Consider the following 18,436-nt stretch of genomic DNA (forward strand, 5'->3'; position numbering starts at 1 on the left):
GAAAGCATGGAGGTGAAGCTAACCTCACATCACTCAGACCTATCTGCCTCATCTTAAACGTGAGCTGAGTGATAGACCATCTTATTTTTTTATTTTTTTTATTTTTTTATGGTCTCGGAGGTGCGACAGATTGCTGACTTTCAAATCACTAAAAAGCTGTCACTCATTTCAGTCTGCGATCTCACAACATTCCATTAAAATCTATTAATTTGTCTGCACTGCATAATGAATCTCTTACTTACATTGTGTCATTGTTTTTAATGAGAGAGGATTCACAAGAGTGAGCACAACTCATCGCTAAACAAAATCTCCGGTGTTGTGAACAGTGAGTGGATTCTAACTTAAACACCTTTCATTGGCTATTGTTTTCAAGAGATCAACAAACATGTCTGATTGGCTGAAAAGTTATATCTCAATTCTGATTGGTTGATTGGAATGTTGTTCCAGGATCAACAAGGATGTTGATCCAGGAACATGTTGTACTTGGTGAAATCACGCTCGCCACCTGGAAGTTTCTAGTAGGCCTTAGTCTAGTAAGACCTTAATTAGGTGATTCAGGTGTGTTTAATTAGGGTTGGAGCTAAACTCTGTGGGACCTCCAGGACTGTGTTTGGTTACCCCTGAAATCATCAACTGAAGGTGATCTTGCTTTTGTTTCAAGATGCTTATATTTAAAATTTACTTTGATGTTTTTTACCCATGTTTTAGTTGCTGTAAACATTAAATGATGTTCTCGTTAACAAGGTTCTGGAGGAAAGTGTCTGATAGCCTAATCAACACAGGTGGACAACAATCTAGTAATAAATCCCACAGTATAAATATTGCTGACTTACCTCTAGCCATTGACGGTTAATCAGCATCCCTTCTCCACCCCATCGCCTCACTTCGAGTTCACTTTATAATTAGATGGGGAAGCACGCCAAATATGCATACCATACCTAAGCTAATTATATGTAAGCATGAACTCGTGAACTGGCGGATGCCCTGCAGTGTAACTGCGACCCCCAGTTGAAGACTGTTGTGTTACCTGATGTTTTTTGTAATACATTTTGAAATTTACTATCAATTTCTGAGTGATTGTTTCTACACTTTGAATTTGATGCACGCATGTAAACACAAAAATCCACACGAGATTTGATTTTCTTGCATCCAGTCTGAGCCATTTCCAAATGTGGTTTTAAACCAGATATATATTCGACATCACACACACACCATAAGCAAACACCCAGAGCAGGGGGAAACAATGTATGCTGCAGTACCCAGGGAGCAGTTGGGGGTTCAGTGCCTTGCTCAAGGGAACCTCAGTCATTGTATTGCCAGTCTGAGACTTAAACCTACAACCTAAGTGTTAGGAGTCAAACTCACTAACCACTAGGCCACGACTTCCTCCATAGTGGTTATCGTCATTTTCCGTCATTTATACATTCAGTGAGTTTTGGGCAGAAAATATGTAAACACATATATCGGATACCAGTCGTGTATAAGTTGAATGTAAACAGATGGGACAAAAAAAATCAGATATGGTCAAAAGATCAGAACTATGCATTAAGACATGCAGTGTAAATGCAGGCTAATGTTATAATGAATCATGTATTATTTAGATTATCTGTGTTATATTATAATATTATACATATTCATTATTTAATTCGATATAACACGAGCAGCATTCAGTAGAGGACAGCTGAGATTTCGGTGAATGCTTGAGTGTTCTAATCTACACTCTTGCCTTTGGCACTGCTTATTTATATCTGATATGATGCCTGGCCGCTTTCTCACAGACGGCCCTCTGTTCAAAATCTCCTTCATCTATTAATTATGCAAGAGACACAGTGTGGATATTTAATGTTGCGTCAAGGCTTTCTCTTTAACTCCTCACCCTAGGACCTCATTTCATTGTGCTTTTATTTCTACTTTTCTCTGTGTTTTACTCTTAATTTCCATCATATTCCTAGTACCACAATGAACCCACTGTATCCTCTGTCTGTTTCTGTCTCTATTCACATTATTAGACAGCAGCCTAGCAGCAGCATGCACTTCCCATAGGCATTCAGCGTTGCCCTCCCAAATTAAAAGCGCTGATTGCATCCTGTGGGCAATGTATTTTTATTTGCTCTTAATAGTGCTTTTATTAGTCTATATTCTAATGAGCAGCAGTATTCAGAGTAATTGCATAACCATGGAGAAGCATGTGATCAAGCCCTCTCGTAGTGCTGTTACATACAGTATATGGTTTTCAAGCGAAAGGACACCAAACGCCCAAACACCTTTGTGTTGCTTGGGATAACCGGGATGATGTGTGCAGAAAAAAGGCATTTGAGGAAAGGACTTCATGAAAGGTCTTCTTGCAGGGTGGGGGGGCTTGCATGGTGATTGGGGCGGGGGCATAAATGTTAGGGAAACACATCCATCACACTGTGCAGATCTAAGCTTAGGCGAGCGTCCAATCGTGGCTCAAAATAAAAGGCTGGGCATAAAAGTCTGCACTGCAAGGTCATTTGAAAAGAAACAGATAAGATGGAGAGATCAAACAGTAAATCTCTGATGCAAGGAGTCTTCGTGTTTCTCACAGGGGACCGGCCTATTAAAGCAGGCCTCTGCTCCAGTGAACATCTCCTCCATGTATGAGAAGTGCTATCATCTCCCCCCTACTGTCCCAAATAGTTTCATTCGAACATTTACAAACAAGTTTTGGTGGTTTAACCAGCTGAATCATTTGGTTTCGTTAAATAATTCAGATTTTTATGGGTCTATCACAATCTTTGACATCACTTATGTTTGGCTCTAACAAGAGCAGCGGTGTCACATCAGGTTGTCTGGCTAATTAAAAGCAGCTATGATGTAGAGAAACCTTTTTTTTTTAAATGCCACACTTGATCAGATACTTAAGAAACCCCATTTATTTTCTTTCTGCTTTTCCTTTCTTTTATTTCAACAAATCCCTCTAGGTATATGCGTGTGCAGGTGTGTATACTGGTGTGTATGAGAGTATGCGTGTTCCTTTTGATGGATTGCTTGTCAGAAGGCACTAGGAGCGCTTCCTATGGCTGACTGAGACATTTTCTCACCAGTCACGTTTGCTGGGTTTGGTCTTACCTTTCAGAAGCTCTCAGCAAATGCGTTAACCCTTCTCGCCCAGTCTATTTTGTCTGAGGCGATAGGTCTGGTTTGTCTGATCCCCTTTTGGCTCGTACTTCCAGTCATGGTGTAGCTGAAGCCATCATTGCATCATTGCATTGCATCCTCACTGTTCTGTGTGCACAGTGATAGTTATATGTCAACTTTGATGGTCCCATCATGCTTACAGGAAGTCATGCACAGCGTTAGCTCATTCCTCAACTTCACACCAGACAAAGACACGTACAAACTTCCACCTGTTCAGTGCAGCCGTTTATCGCCTACCATTTCCTCTTCTTCCCACTTTTTCTGATGAGGGGGAGCAGACTTGGCTGGCATGCTATGTGATGATCACAATCACTTCAATGTGTCATTTATTCTCCTGAGTGCTTCAATACTTATCTCACTCCAGACACAGCCAAAAATGGAGCTGGAATACACCCAGTACGCCAAGCCTACTGGAAGGACAGAAATATTCCCTTTGACCACATTTATGGCATGGCTTATGGTATTTTCACTTTCCAAAAAACTAAGTAAATAAATTAATTGAAAAAAGGATAAGACATTTAAAATAAGACATTTAAAATGTGTTTTCTGTTTTAATATATTTAAAAATGTAATTTATTCCTCTAATGTAAAGCTGAATTTTCAGCAGCCATTATTTCAGTGTCACATGATCCTTCAGAAATCATATAATATCAATATAATATGCTGATAGTAAAAAAAAAAAAAATAAATAATAATAATAATAATAATGTATTTACTGTCACTTTGATCAGTTTAATGCATTCTTGCTGAATAAAAGTATTGCTGCATAGTGCAGCAATATCATAAATGTGGTCAAGGTATACAAAGACATATACAGTATTTATTAGAAAAAAAAAATTGAAGTGTATTCACTTTTTAGAATGTGAATTTTATGGTTTCCTTTCTGTCATTTACTTTTTGAAACACAGTCAGAATAAAACAGAAGAGAGCAGGCAGATCTTTTGTGGTGATATTTCGTGGATTGACAAATGTTTGATTGATGCCACTGTTCTGAAATACCCCACCTTTCACTTGTTATACATTTCCATTGCGACTAGTCAAACTTTTTATTTTTTTATTTTATTTTTTTGAATAAAAACTTGAACTTGTTTATTACTAACAGTGCATGGATCATGAAAGAAAAGATACACCCTCACATTGTCCTCTTGACTTATTGTTCCTTTCAGTGTAACATATAGCTTTTGTATATATAACATATAACTCTTGTTTCAGTTAGTTAGGGACAGTTAAGTATGTGAAGTGTAGCAGTTTGTCTAGAATTTACTTGACAGCATCATCCACAAATCCTGCACACATTTCCTAAGAACTAATTAAAATGAATCAATGACATGCCACTTCAAAAATGGCGGCATATGTCAAAGCCATCAGCAGCAAGCAAAGGACACTCTTAATTGTGTTGTTCCTGCGGTTCTTGTAAACAGCTCGTCAAGGACGCCACTCAAGCATCCATGTTACACAAGTGCTTTTTTTTTTTTTTTCTCTGCCTCAAATGCCTTTCACAAACATATACTTTACAACCCTTGCCGCCCTGCTGTCACATTAACTCACCCCAGGCTGGTAGCATGTTGTGTTAAGTGTTGGTTGTCTTGCTGTCTCATCAGAGGCTATTAATTGTGACACCAAAGCGATGGTCACTTATACTACATCAGCCTTAGGCCACTTTTCCTTGTGGGAGCAGATATCAAAACATTGACAGCCAAAGGAGAGTCTCTCATGTCTTCCTCTCTGGCCATTTAAGCAAATGGTCATTCACTTTGCTGCCATATGATACACAGTATGCAGTATTTCACCTTCACAAAATCCAGTGTTTTGAGAGTGAATGTGAATAAACAGCCGGTATGAGGACAGATCAGGTGGACGCAGTGCTAGATGAGACTGTTTTATTATTTAAAGTCTCTCTCACTAAGCCTCTCAGCAACATCCATGTCCCTTGATAAACAACTAAGAGGAAACACCTTTTTCAATTATACTTCAAGCAGTAAATCATGCAGGAATGGGTGGCGGCCGAAAAATTGCACCCTTCCATATGACAGGTGGGGGAGCACACACCTTGATATCCTTCTCCTGCTGATAGCTTTTAGCATTTGTCGTAAACGTCGACCTGTATCGACAACAAGACGAGCATTGCTGTTATGAGTGTAATTTGGCCTCATTCCAGCATGTTTCAACGGACTCTAGTGGACATTTTGACTGGCCTCCCCTTCGGTGATTCACTGTTCTAAGCCGGCCTATTATCCCTGCAGGTTGGTTTAAGCCGCAATTTAAAGAGAATGATGGCTCTTTGATGAGAGCCTTCAAGGCTGGTAAGACATGTCTGACCAATGCATTTCAATCAGGAGGGTCAACTTGACATTCAATTTCTGGTCAAACTGACTCTTTGGTTCTTTATAACCTTTTCCCAGAATTATGTGCTTTTACAATGGTATTTTAAAATCAGAATAATTGAATGGTAATTAACAGTGCTCCAAACTAACACTAGTGCCCCATGTTCTACAGATGGTTGTACTGGTAGGGGGGCCATTAAAATGAAAAATTAAAAGAAACCAGTAATAACAGTCATGTTGTTATTTATTTGCAAGTGAAATCAACAATGTTATTGCATATTATTTGTTGCTTAGTAACATTATGCCTTTGACTATATTTTTTTAGAATGACAATGACACCAGACAATTCTGAAGCCATTTTTGCTCTGAAAGTTACAATTGCGTTGCTATTCCAGATGCCATGGATTCAGCAGATGACATGAGAAAATAGCTTTCAGCAGGTAGCTGAGTGGTACCATGATGGGATACCGATTTTTCTTGCCTCGACTCCTGCCTAGCTCAGCTGCACATCCAAAACAAGCCCATTTAAGCCATAGAACCACTTATTATCCCAGATCTCGTTGCCTGACATTACTTTGAAATGATAGAAACTGTGAAGAGTTTCTGTGGATATGGGAAAAGCATGGCATGAAAAATATGCCATTTAAAATTTTAAGGGACTATGAGGACTCTGTGTTTATTGATCAGATAGATATTGGCCAGAGGTCCCTATGTTGGTGTGTGACTGCATTCTAAGAACTCAAGTCAAAGACAAGAAACCTCTAAAGACCAACATGGGCTCTTGCCAGCTTCATTACATGCAGTTCCTGTACTGATAGTATCAGTCTCAGACAGCACGCCTCTGGACCTCCAACAGTCATTCCCTGACTGTATGATGCTCACAAATCTGGCAAGCTCTTATCTGATTGGCTGAATTTTCTGGAGTAAGGACAAACAGGTGTCTGTTGTTTATTTCCGCCTAGAAACAAAATCATGTTTACCAGGTACTAGGTTACAACGAGTGTTGGAGGATAAAGTTATCACTGAATCTGCCAGGGTGTCAGGTTTTGTTTAGTTAACTGGATATCCAAACATAGCCTGTACATTCTGCTTTGTTTTCTGAATTACAACTGTTAAATAGTCTGTATTGTGTGATGGACAGAGTAGGCTATACAGAACATCTATTTTTATATAATTTTGCCAGTGCTTTCTGAATAATAGTTTGTGTATGTGCTTGTCTATTATTGTGGCATAATACATTTGAAACAAACCTCTCCCTAAATTACTGTCTGCTTTACATATTGGTCAGGCAATTTATTATTGTCTAACTAGATAAGGGCAAAAGCCTATACTGGTGGCTCTTGCTGTGTTGTTTCAGATCATCAGTTATCTGTGCTCATGTTTGTCCATTCTATCAAAGTCAATGGGCTTCAGTGTTGTTTGGTTCCAAAACTTGTTCCAAAATATTGTGGTATAAAAAAGAAAAAGAAAAAAAAAAGTAAGTTGTACTGGTTCGAAATGACAAAAGTGAAAAGGTGATAAGGTAATAACAACAGACTATCCCTTGTTCAGTGTTTTGAATAATTTCCTCAGTATATGCTATCTAAATAATATCTAATATTATTTAGCAAAGTTAGCATTAGCAACACAGCTACAGTAGTGCTTGGTATATCCGTATTTAGTTGCAGTAAACTCCTAATCATTTAATATTCAGTCACTGCTAAAGCCCAGATAATGCTATACTGTATGCATGCTTTGAGCCATTTCATGTAGAGACCATGACATTTGAAGACATTCACTCAACAGAATGAAATGACCTGACAAGTATAATATCATTTCCTACTTCGAATTGATTCACACCATTCGGTAACTGCTGGCACAGAGTGTGATCGTGTTCAAGTTTCTGTGGACATGCCAGCGGATAATGATGCCACCGCAGACACAACCACAGAGAAGCACAGCATGGCCCAGGGCTATAGGAGCAAAAGCACTGAGATGTAAACAGCTTGCAAGTGGCCTGGCCCGGGGACATGCAGCCTGCTCAGGGTAATGCTTTCCCCCATATTCCTCAGTGGATTCATGAATATACATTACATCCCAGTCAAGCTAGGCAGTGTGGCTTGTCTCTGAGTCCGTGGTGCATGGACACCTATCTAACAAAGACAATCCTGGACTCCCAAATCTCTGCCATGATACAGCTGACAATACCACTCTTAAGTGTTCATCCACCACCCACGCAAAGCTCAGTTCATAAGGAGGTTTAGTATTGATTTTCTTTCACTGCATCCATGTATGCAGTAAGTACAAAGAGCAGTTTCCTTTTATTTTTTCATTACGCCCAATGCCCTGGTGCAGTGTTTGAAGCATGTGGTTGACATTTCACAAGACACAAATACGATTTTTATGGTTGTTCTGTTTGAGATCCCCGAACAACTCCCATGGCTGGAAAAGCAATGAAGCACCCTCGATTTCCCAAATGTGATGGAAGAAATGTCATAATATTTAGATTAATGTGCAGCGGAATTGCATCTAGCAAGCAAGGTATCATTTCCGACTTGGTCAATGCGATCACAACTCGTTATAGGTTTGTCAAGGACCCTTATAAAGTTTCATACTACTTAATATATATATATATATATATATATATATATATATATATATATATATATATATATATATATATATATATATATATATATTACTTTTATCTTGTATGGCACCAGTAGATAGAATATAATGTTTTTAAAACAAGTTTCAGCAAGTGTCCACCACCCAAGAGTGTCACCAACCTGTCCCCATGAGTGTCGGATTTTGTGGTACAATGCATTGCAAGGACAGGCTAATATGTTCTGATTTGGAGCTCAGCCAGTGGAAGCATTCTCTAATCCTTCATTCGATTTATCATAGCAGGAGAGGCAAATTTCACTTCACTTCACTTAGTTTTTTTTCAGAATGGTTGTCTTCTCTTTGTAGGCCTTATTCTATATGCTGCACATCTGCATTCTGTGGAAAAAAATAAATAAATAAATAAACATTTTATTGATTTATATAAGTTTTATTTATTTTTGCTGCTAGAGGTAGGAAGATACTGTAAGGACAACTTTGCCGATTAGGAAATCGGCCCATAGTTGTCCTGTGTTAACACCAATGCTCTATCCTGGAAAAGGAAGTCAATAAACTTATTAATGCAGCATTCATCCTTTTATAGGCATTACAAACTGAACAAATTCATTACCAAATACCATTATATTGTTTACAGCTGGCCTTCTATTCACAACAAAGCAGAATGTGGGCTGCCCCTACTGCTCTACAGTGCTAAAACAGATTAAAGACTGTATGTGCCTGTTCGGAAGGTGCGCTTGATGTTCCTACTTTGAGTTTTTTTAACAGCTGTCCAGTTCAAAGTAGCAAGAGGAAGAGACAACTGCTGCATCAAGCAGCTTTCAGCGCTCCACAAGTCAACAGTAATGTCTCCATTAATCTCTCTGCCTCTAAGGCAGCTTTTAGAGGAAACACTGAGTACATAAAGAGAAATATTCCAGTCCTAGATGAAGATAAAGGGATTGCTTTTATCTAAACATGAATCAGCTGCCTTACGCAAAGGGAGCCATAGAGTACCTCCCCAGGGCTGTACAGGAAAAGAGATCATATACTGTTAGCAGTTTTTGGGACTGCGATAAGAAGACTATTGTGCCACCTACATATGCATGCATTCTGAGAACACAGACACTGACATTCATTGTTAATGTAATTAAAGCGTTTGATAACACAGTACAGTATGTCAAGATCCTGCTGTGACAGGAAGTAGTGCATGTCAAGTAACAGATATCTTGTGGGGTGAATGTCTCATATTTCCCTGGTCATGTTTCACGCGTATCATCCGCATGCGTACACACTCAAGGACGTAAACGAACAGTCATCAGTCATTGAGAAAACCTCAGACACCTCGGAAAATGTGGGTCTTCACGTGTCTGACACTAACTTTCTGACACACATACATCTCTGTCTAATGGCAGAAGTTTCCATGTGTAGCATGAAAAGTAGTCATTTTAGTTTGAGTGTTTATTTCAGTTATTATCATCCATAACATGAAAATATTTATTATTTTATCAGTATCGGTGGCATAAGTATATGATTATTATTATTATTATTATTATTATTATTATTATTATTATTATTGTATTATTATTTTTTATTTATTTTTTGATGTACATAATATGATGATTGAGCACATCACGAATCCACCTTTTAAATTATTATTATTTTTTTGGTCTTGTCCTGAATCAGTATGGTATGTCTATAATATGTGTTTATATTACGTTTATATTTAAACTTTTTGGGACACAATCCACTGCGGAATAGCTTAGTACCTACATGACTCGTCATTTCCATAAATAGAAATATCCATTCATCTGCAAGATGCATGCAGTTTTGTTTATTAACCACTAGAGCGCCAATAGTTTAACTTTAATTATTTACTTTTTTGTTATTGTTGTTATTTGTTTGTTTTTCTGTTTAACTGATAAGCATCAGAAGTGGGGCAGGATCCCATTAACAGCCTTCATTAGTTTTACATTATTAAACAGAAAAGTGCAAAAAATAAATAAATAAAGTAAAAAAGATTTATAGCGTCAACATTTCATTTTCACAAACCTTCCAAATCCAGCTGTTTTTCTGTTCTTATGAAGTGTGCATTGTATCCTGCATAAAACATGTGTGCTCTGTGCAAATTGGATGCAGAAAGAATTGACAATCTTTAAGTACTTGATATTTAACTATGCTGCACTTTATCCAGGGTTGCTATGACATAGTCATGTCATATTCATTGTGTATTGTATGTAAAACAAGCAAAACAAGCATTTTTTTTTAGAAAATGTTATTCCCAATGCACATAAATTAAAGTGTTTACTTCCTTTTTAATCATGTTTTTACATGTTTATTTATTTATTTATTTATTTATTTATGTAGATTGATAATAATAATAATAATAATAATAATAATAATAATGATGATGATGATGACGATGATGATGATGATGATGACGATGATAATAATGCATGTATATATATATATATATATATATATATATATATATATATATACATGCATTATTATCATCGTCATCATCATCATCAAAATTATATATATATAATTTTTTTTTTTTTTTTTTTTTTTTTTTTTTTGCTGCTTTCTCTCAAGAACAGTTGTGGTACCTCATATTCCTCAATGGAGTTGAGTCATGAGGGCTTCACTTGTGTTGCTTCAGGGAGATGTAGGGATGCACCTTCACTTCGGCCTAAATCAAGCCGAAGCCCTCACAGTGAATGTTTTTCATGCTGTTTCTGACAGCTCCAGATACCTGTAGCTGCAGCTCAAGCACGCTTGCTGGTCAGACGCTTACCAAGCTGTCAGAGTGCTGTGGAACATGCTTTACAAACAATTACCACACCATCTGCACTGTCAGTGAGCTGTTTAGCATTAGCGTCTCAGTTTCTCTCCCACTCTCACTCTCTTTTGTGTGTCTCTCTCTTTTTGTGCTACTTATTTGTCCTCTTTCTTCTCAATTCATCCAAGCCATGGGTTACAGAACAGGAGGTTAGGAGAGCAGCACGGATTGTTTGTTTGTCTGTTTTTCTTCGTTTTGATCTTGTTAAGGCCTGGAGCTGTGATGTTTTTTCATTGCGGAAGTCTCTCAGCGTGTGCGAGCGTTTGTGCTCATCTGAACAACAAAATACACTTTTATGAGTTTATTCCAGATAAATTTTTACACCATGACCAGAGGTATTATTGAAACATTGATAAGAGTGAAATATTTGTTCTCAAAGCAGTCAAGTTCAGAACGTGGACATAGTGGTGCGGTAAATGGAAATAATAGATTTATTTGTTCATTGCAAGTCATTTTTGTTTTATGATTGTTTTCTCTTCTGCTCCACAGGTACATCAGTAACAAGAGTAACTGCAACTGACGCAGACGATCCGGTGTATGGAAACAGTGCCAGACTGGTCTACAGCATTCTGGAAGGCCAACCTTATTTCTCCATCGACCAAACCACTGGTGAGTTAATCAATCCACAATGTGTAGATGGCCATGAATCATTCAAATGATTCAACAGCCATATTACATGCTTAGAAATAGGTGTAAGAATGTCTCTTTGTGTACCAAGACAAGTTTTAGTTGTTATATTATTATAATCATTGTTATTATGATCATCATTATTGGAGGTAAGAAATAAATAGTACACAAAGACCAAATAAGAACAAGACCAAAAGAACAAGATCACACACAGTACACACACAAATGTTGGTTTTGTTTTGTAATAGCACATAAAGCAATTTTGGCTTCTGATTTAAATGACAGGGCTATCTTTGAATTCCATCTGCATTCTGCTTACTTTTAAACTTTGACTTAGTTTTTTTTTTTCTTTTTTTTAATTGCATTTCCAGCTGACTTGTTAACAGTGTTTCTGTAAGCAACATGATTAAATAATGGTGAAATTACATTAATAAGCAATGAGATGGAAATGAACAGCAGTACTTTCTTATGAGAACAACTTGTACACTTCATAACCCCATGGATTTCAATCACTCACTGTCAGCTTTGTCTAATAATGCAAATGGTCGAGAGGTGTGAAAGCCCAAATTGAGGTGCCATGTGCATGGTTTTCGTGATTACTGAAAATGTGCAGATGGCTTAATCAAGTGAGCCAGATGTTTTAATGAATGCTGATGAAAAATAAGAGGTAAAAAAAAAAAAAAAAAAAAAAAAAAATAGAAACAATTTGACACATCCAACACATCATAGGAAATGAGACAAACTTGATAAATAAGTAAACATCATGAACCAATTTATCACTTGGTTAATGGCTTGCAAAATAAAATAAAATAAAATAAATGAAAGTAATCCTCCAAATACCTATGGAAAGGAATGTTTGTGTTGTCAGGAATTCATTTAAATAGATTATGATAAATCAGGGTAACAACTGAATGATTATTGCAGTAATCAGATTCAGTGCTGCACCTCATACGGCGCACAAACAGCTGCATCCAGCACTCAGGGTGGCCTGCATTTCTGTATTCCAATTGACAATCAGAGCACTTCACCACTAAAAATGCACCTCCTTAGTTTACTGAAATAATTGTGATCTGTTTGTCTCTATGACAGAACAAGAAACAAAGACATGTAAGTGCAGCAAAAAATATAAATAAATAAAAAAAGTCTAGCAGACAATGTATGCATGCACGCTGTGAATTATTCATGTGTGATGGAACCAGAGCTGGCCCTACAAAACACTTACCTTTCTTCCTGTAGAATGCCTTTGTTTTCTTAGTTCTTTTCTTCTATTATTTGACAATCTCTTTAACGTAGTTGCTTCTTAGCATTTTTTTTTTTTATATGTATATACACAAAAACCTGATTGATTGTATAAGATTAAAGGTATATAAAGATTCACAATCATTCAGATCATTGTAAAAAATAAAAATAAAAAATAAGACACCATCCTTGCATATTTATTGAGATGTTTTGTCCGTTCTAAGTGAATTCATCAGGATGATGGTGATTTCTCAGGATTTAAGCTTATTGCACACCATGACATCATAAAGCTCGCAAAATTCAGTTTGCAAAGTTAATTTGCAGTGCCAAATAAAAGAAGTACAGGGAATGGGTGGCACACACACTAAGCCGGTCAGGGTATCAAGGACAAGGAAATAACTAACAGATTTAGCAAATGGCAAACCTCAGAATGTTAAATGGCATGTTTGTCTATAGACCATGTAATATCAATTTTTTTTTTTTTTTTTTTTTTTTTTTAATGCATTATTTTATTTGTAATATCAATGGATTATATGTCAGTTACTGTATTTATTGTTATTGTTATAGCAATCATTAGGGTGGCTCTGGCAGGGATGGATCGTGAAATGAGAGAAGAGTATCTTGTTGTCATTCAAGCAAAAGACATGGGAGGTCACATGGGCGGCTTGTCAGGAACCACCACTGTGACAGTCACTCTTACAGATATCAACGATAACCCACCAAAGTTCACAAAGGGTAAGAGAGTCCCTTTTTATTAAATATATGAAAGGACTTATGCTACAGTTTAGAAGTTTGGGGTCAGTAAGAATTATTTTTTTAAGAAATTATTAATTTTATTTGGCAAGGATGCATCAATATATATATATATATACTGTATTTTTTTGGACTATAAGTCGCACTGGACTATAAGTCGCATTAATTTAGAACCATGAACCAAGAAAAAAACATTACCGTCTACAGCTGTGAGAGGGCGCTCTGTGTCTTCAGTGTAGACTACAGGAACACTGAGCAACATAGAGCGCCCTATGGTGACAGTAGATGGTAATGTTTTATCTTGGTTAATTTCTCTTGGTTGATGTCAAATGAATTTTTATAAATAAGTTACACCTGACTATAAGTCGCAGGACCAGCCAAACTATGAAAAAAAGTATGACTTATAGTCCGGAAAATACGGTAATATTGACAATTTAAATTGTTATTGAAAAATTTTGTAACACATCACAATAAGGTTCCACTTATTAACATTACTTAACTCTAGTTAACATAAACTAGCAATGACAAATACTTTCAAAGTATTCAGTAAAGGGGTGATATGATGCAATTTCAAATTTCCCCTTCTCTTTGGAGTGTTACAAGCTCTTGGTGCATAAAGAAGATCTGTAAAGTTGCAAAGACTAAAGTCTCAAATCACTATAGATATTCTTTATAAAAGTTAAGACCCGTCCACACCCCCCTAAAACACCTCATTTAACCACGCATCCACGTCTACATCACTGTGTGGGAAGACACTCTCCAAATGTTTAAAAAAAGAAACAAGACGGAACTTTTATTCTCGCTGTAGTATTGTTGTTGCCGCCGCCGCCACCGGCATGTAGTGGAGATGCTCTGTTTCATTGTGAAAACGAAACATCTTTGTTTAACCTTTCAAAAGAGGATGGTATCTGCTTCATCATGCCTACTAAAGCTGGTCCGTGCTGGTCACTGAGAAAAACACATCAACTTTCCACTGTGGATAGCCAGATTGGCTTTCACCATAGATTAAATGAATTCCAGCCTGGGGACGTCACATGTGTACTTCGTTGAAACTGCCAGCCACGCCGTTCTCAAGCCCACCTCCGCTCACTCTAGCCCACAGTGTGTGACGATGTGTGAATCATTTTATGGAGGACTGTTTCCTGAACCTGCAGAGTAGCCTACAATGGGTCTGTGTTCAAAGGCTGTTCTATAAATTGAGGCAGTTACATCTTTTCAAGGACAGTCTGGCACTTCTCACTCATAGCCTGTAAATACATGATTTATATTTAAAGAATTTGCCACTGATGATTCAAACGTGGGTTTTAAATAGTGTAGAGTAGAGCTTATTACAAATGTAGACATGGTTTTATGTTTGCGTGGTGCAATACGCAATGCGTAAAAACACAGTATAAGTCATTATATCCAGTAATGTCCCCACTGGATGCAACGGATGCCTCATTTGTAATGGGTTTTATTAGTTTTGTCTGGTCGTGCTGGGAGACGCCATCACGGTATGTTAAGAGGTGTAACATTTCCATCACATGCTTGAGGTATTTCGGCCAATCATAATGCCGTGGATAACTGGCCAATCAGCGTACACCTCGCTTTTCAGAATCTAGGTGTTTCAGAAAGACAGGACATAGAAGAGCAAAAATAGTGTACATAATGTTGAAAATTATGTGTTTTTTTAACCTTAAAAGGGTCATAAGCTGCTGCTAAAAATAACATTATTTTGTGTATTTGGTGTAATGTGTTGCTGCGGTTTAAAGTAAAAAAACAAAAAAAAAAAAAAAAAAAAACATTTCTTTCCACAAACTGTATATTATTGTTATTGTATCCAGCGCGTTGTGATTGGCGTTGTGAATGCCTCAAGCTTGAGATGGAAATATTACACTTAAGACATGAACATAAAACCCATTATAAACATGATATAAATATGATTTCTAGTCGTGTTTTATTTTGGAAGGCAAAAAAAAGTAGTTCCGCTTTCTCAACGAAACAGCGCCACAAACTGTGGCCTTGAGTGAGCAGAGGCCGTAGGCCTAGAGTGAGCCGCAGTCTAGAGTGAGCCGCGGGCAGCTTGAATGAGCAGAAGTGGGCCAGCTTGAGAACGGCGCGGCAGGCGGATTCTACGAAGGAGCGTACCTTAGTCTTGCAGAAACCTCATGTGATGACCCTCGTCCATGGTGAAAGCTGATTCAGTGATCCACAGTGCAAAGTTGATGTTGAATTTGATGGAACCTTATCGCAAAGTTGTACTCAAATTTCTAAGTTCATTCATCATCATCATCATCAAAACAAAGTAATGATTACCACAAAAAATATTAAGCAGCACATTTGTTTTCCACACTGATAATTATATTAAATGTTTATTGAGCTCCAAATCAGCATATTAGAATGATTTCTGAAGGTTCATGTGACACTGAAGACTGAAGAAATGCCTGCTGAAAATTCAGCTTTGCCATTACATGGCATGAAATTACATTTTAACATATATTAAAATATAATTATTATTCATTATAAATAATAATAATAATAATAATAATAATACTAATAATAATAATAATAATAATAATACATTGTAATAATTTTTACATTACTGTTTTTTCTACATTTTATGTCCAAAGCCTTGGTGAACATAAGCCATTTTCAAAAACAACAACTACAACACAAAAGACTATTGACCACAAACATAAAATAATAATACTTATTTTTTGTTTAGTTTTTAAGTTATTTTGTTGTTTCTTGAGTGCTATTTGTCACCTGATAGACCAGATCTTCCCTGTTCTTATACCTTACTCTAAAGGCTCTTTTGAGTTCACTATTCCTGAGGATCTTGGCATTGGGAAGCCTGGAGGAAGAGTAAAAGCGAATGACAGAGACATCGGGGAAAATGCTAAATCAGCTTACAGCATCATAGGTGGAGACGAGAGGGATGTCTTTGAGATTGTCACTGATGCTCAGACTCAGGAGGGAATCCTCAGACTCAAGAAGGTAAGACAAGAAAAGTAGGCTTAATGTGCCATAGGGACTCTCTAACAATTGTAAACTGTCTTTTACAGGATTGTCACTAGGCTGCATATTGTGGAAAACATGAAAAGTGGTTCATTACCAATGAGAAATGACTGTTAATACTGCAGAGGCAAAACCTCTCAGTATGTATTGCAGGGATTGGAAACCTGTTTGACATGGTGTGCCATTTTCAATGTAATCTCAAACACTGTGCCATATCCTCCAAAAAGAAAGAATTAATCATGCAAATGAAGAAATTATGCAAATTACTGTCCTAGGGTTAAGTGTTTTAACCTTTTTATTATTATTATTATTATTATTATTATTATTATTATTATTATTATTATTTATTTATTTTATTTTTGAGTTGGCTACATTATTTCCACTGGTGTTGTTGTGTTTGTTGTTTTTCTAAGAGTTATGTGTCATGTGGTGATAAGTTGGGTGCATCTTTTGCATAATTATATAGTTGTTAGAGTCATAGTTATTGTAGCTTCTGCACAATAGGAAGGTTTGTGTAGGTCTGGTTTGAAAAAAGAAAAAATATATAGCAGTAACTTTCTTTTTAGCAAATATTGTTCTGAAACCAAAAGGCAACAAATACAACAGAACAAACTGTGGCCTATCATCTGATGAAATAGAAAAGAAAATACAGTTTTCTTAAACACTTTTTTTTTTACACAGCTGAAAATTCTCACTTAAATTCTTAAGTCCCTGTACACGTAAAATTGGAACTAAAACTGCAATCCAGGTGTTCTGAGTTTTAAGAACTACTGTAACTCTGAACCCCTTGACTTTTTGTGCTCAATTCTCAGCCCTTGCGTAGAAGTGTATATATGCAAATGGAATGACCACTATATGCTAATGAAGAGCCATTCACATCGGATGAGAGGACAATGAAGCTCTTTTTATCTAACAGAAACATCTACAGTGTGACTGTGCAACAATAATTCTGAGCTATGTGACACAGATATGGGAAAATGTACACAATCAGTCCCCCCCCCCCCATATTTAACATATATTTCGTAAAAAGTGTACATGATGACAAAGCTGTGCAAATGATGATGTGAACAACATAATGAGTATGTCAGTTAGTCTTAAGGACTGGCATGATCTTTGTTAATATGAAGAATTATACTGGAATTAAGTCAATTATACCTTAAATAATCTGTATCCTCAACAAGTTTGATGCATCATCCTCAACCAGAATTCTCCATTATCAATTTCACATTTCACATATAAATTGGTTTTATTTTATTATGTGCAGCACCCAGAAAGGCAGCATTTAATGGCACTTTTACATTTTACTAAAAGCTTTGATAATTATGGGTTTAACGATACACAAAATTTATGTTAGTGTGTTGATTCTGAAGTCATGGGGAAGTTGTGGCCTAGTGGTTAGAGAGTTTGACTCCTAACCCTAGGGTTCTGGGTTTGAGTCTCAGGCCGGCAATATCACGGCTTAAGTGCCCTTGAGGAAGGTACCGAACCCTCAATTGCTCCACGGGCACCACAGCATAAATGGCTGCCCACTGCTCCGGGTGTGTGTTCACGGTGTGTGTGTGCACTTTGGATGGGTTAAATGCAGAGCATGAATTCTGAGTATGGGTCACCATACTTGGCTGAATGTCACATCACTTTCACTTTCATATATATACCAAACACGAAGGTCTATCAGAAAAGTTTTGGCATGAATATGTGTACCGTTACACCCCTTTTAGCAATGGCCTCTTGATTATCAGATTCATAACATGAAAGAAAGGAAAGAAAATCTGGAGACAAAGCGAGAAATAAAATAAAAATTACAAAAATGAATACATAAAAAAGTCATTTGGTTTGCCCAAGTCTCTCACAGCTGATTGTGTAATGGCATGCCTGTTTTGTCTCATCTTCTCATCCCATAGCACTTGGC

At 36.9% G+C, this 18,436-nt stretch overlaps 1 protein-coding gene across 2 annotated transcripts in view; it reads left to right on the forward strand.

Moving 5' to 3' along the window:
- The window catches only part of LOC128016721 (cadherin-8-like), an 88,085-nt gene that overhangs the window by 46,128 nt on the left and 23,521 nt on the right, over positions 1-18,436 (forward strand). For both annotated transcript variants that reach the window (XM_052601432.1, XM_052601433.1), the window contains exons 4-6: positions 11,401-11,520; positions 13,345-13,512; positions 16,319-16,506. In XM_052601432.1, the coding sequence (XP_052457392.1) occupies positions 11,401-11,520; positions 13,345-13,512; positions 16,319-16,506 (476 nt within the window). The remainder of the gene's footprint in view (positions 1-11,400; positions 11,521-13,344; positions 13,513-16,318; positions 16,507-18,436) is intronic.

Source organism: Carassius gibelio, chromosome A7 (genome assembly GCF_023724105.1).
Source record: "Carassius gibelio isolate Cgi1373 ecotype wild population from Czech Republic chromosome A7, carGib1.2-hapl.c, whole genome shotgun sequence".
NCBI lineage: Eukaryota > Metazoa > Chordata > Actinopteri > Cypriniformes > Cyprinidae > Carassius > Carassius gibelio.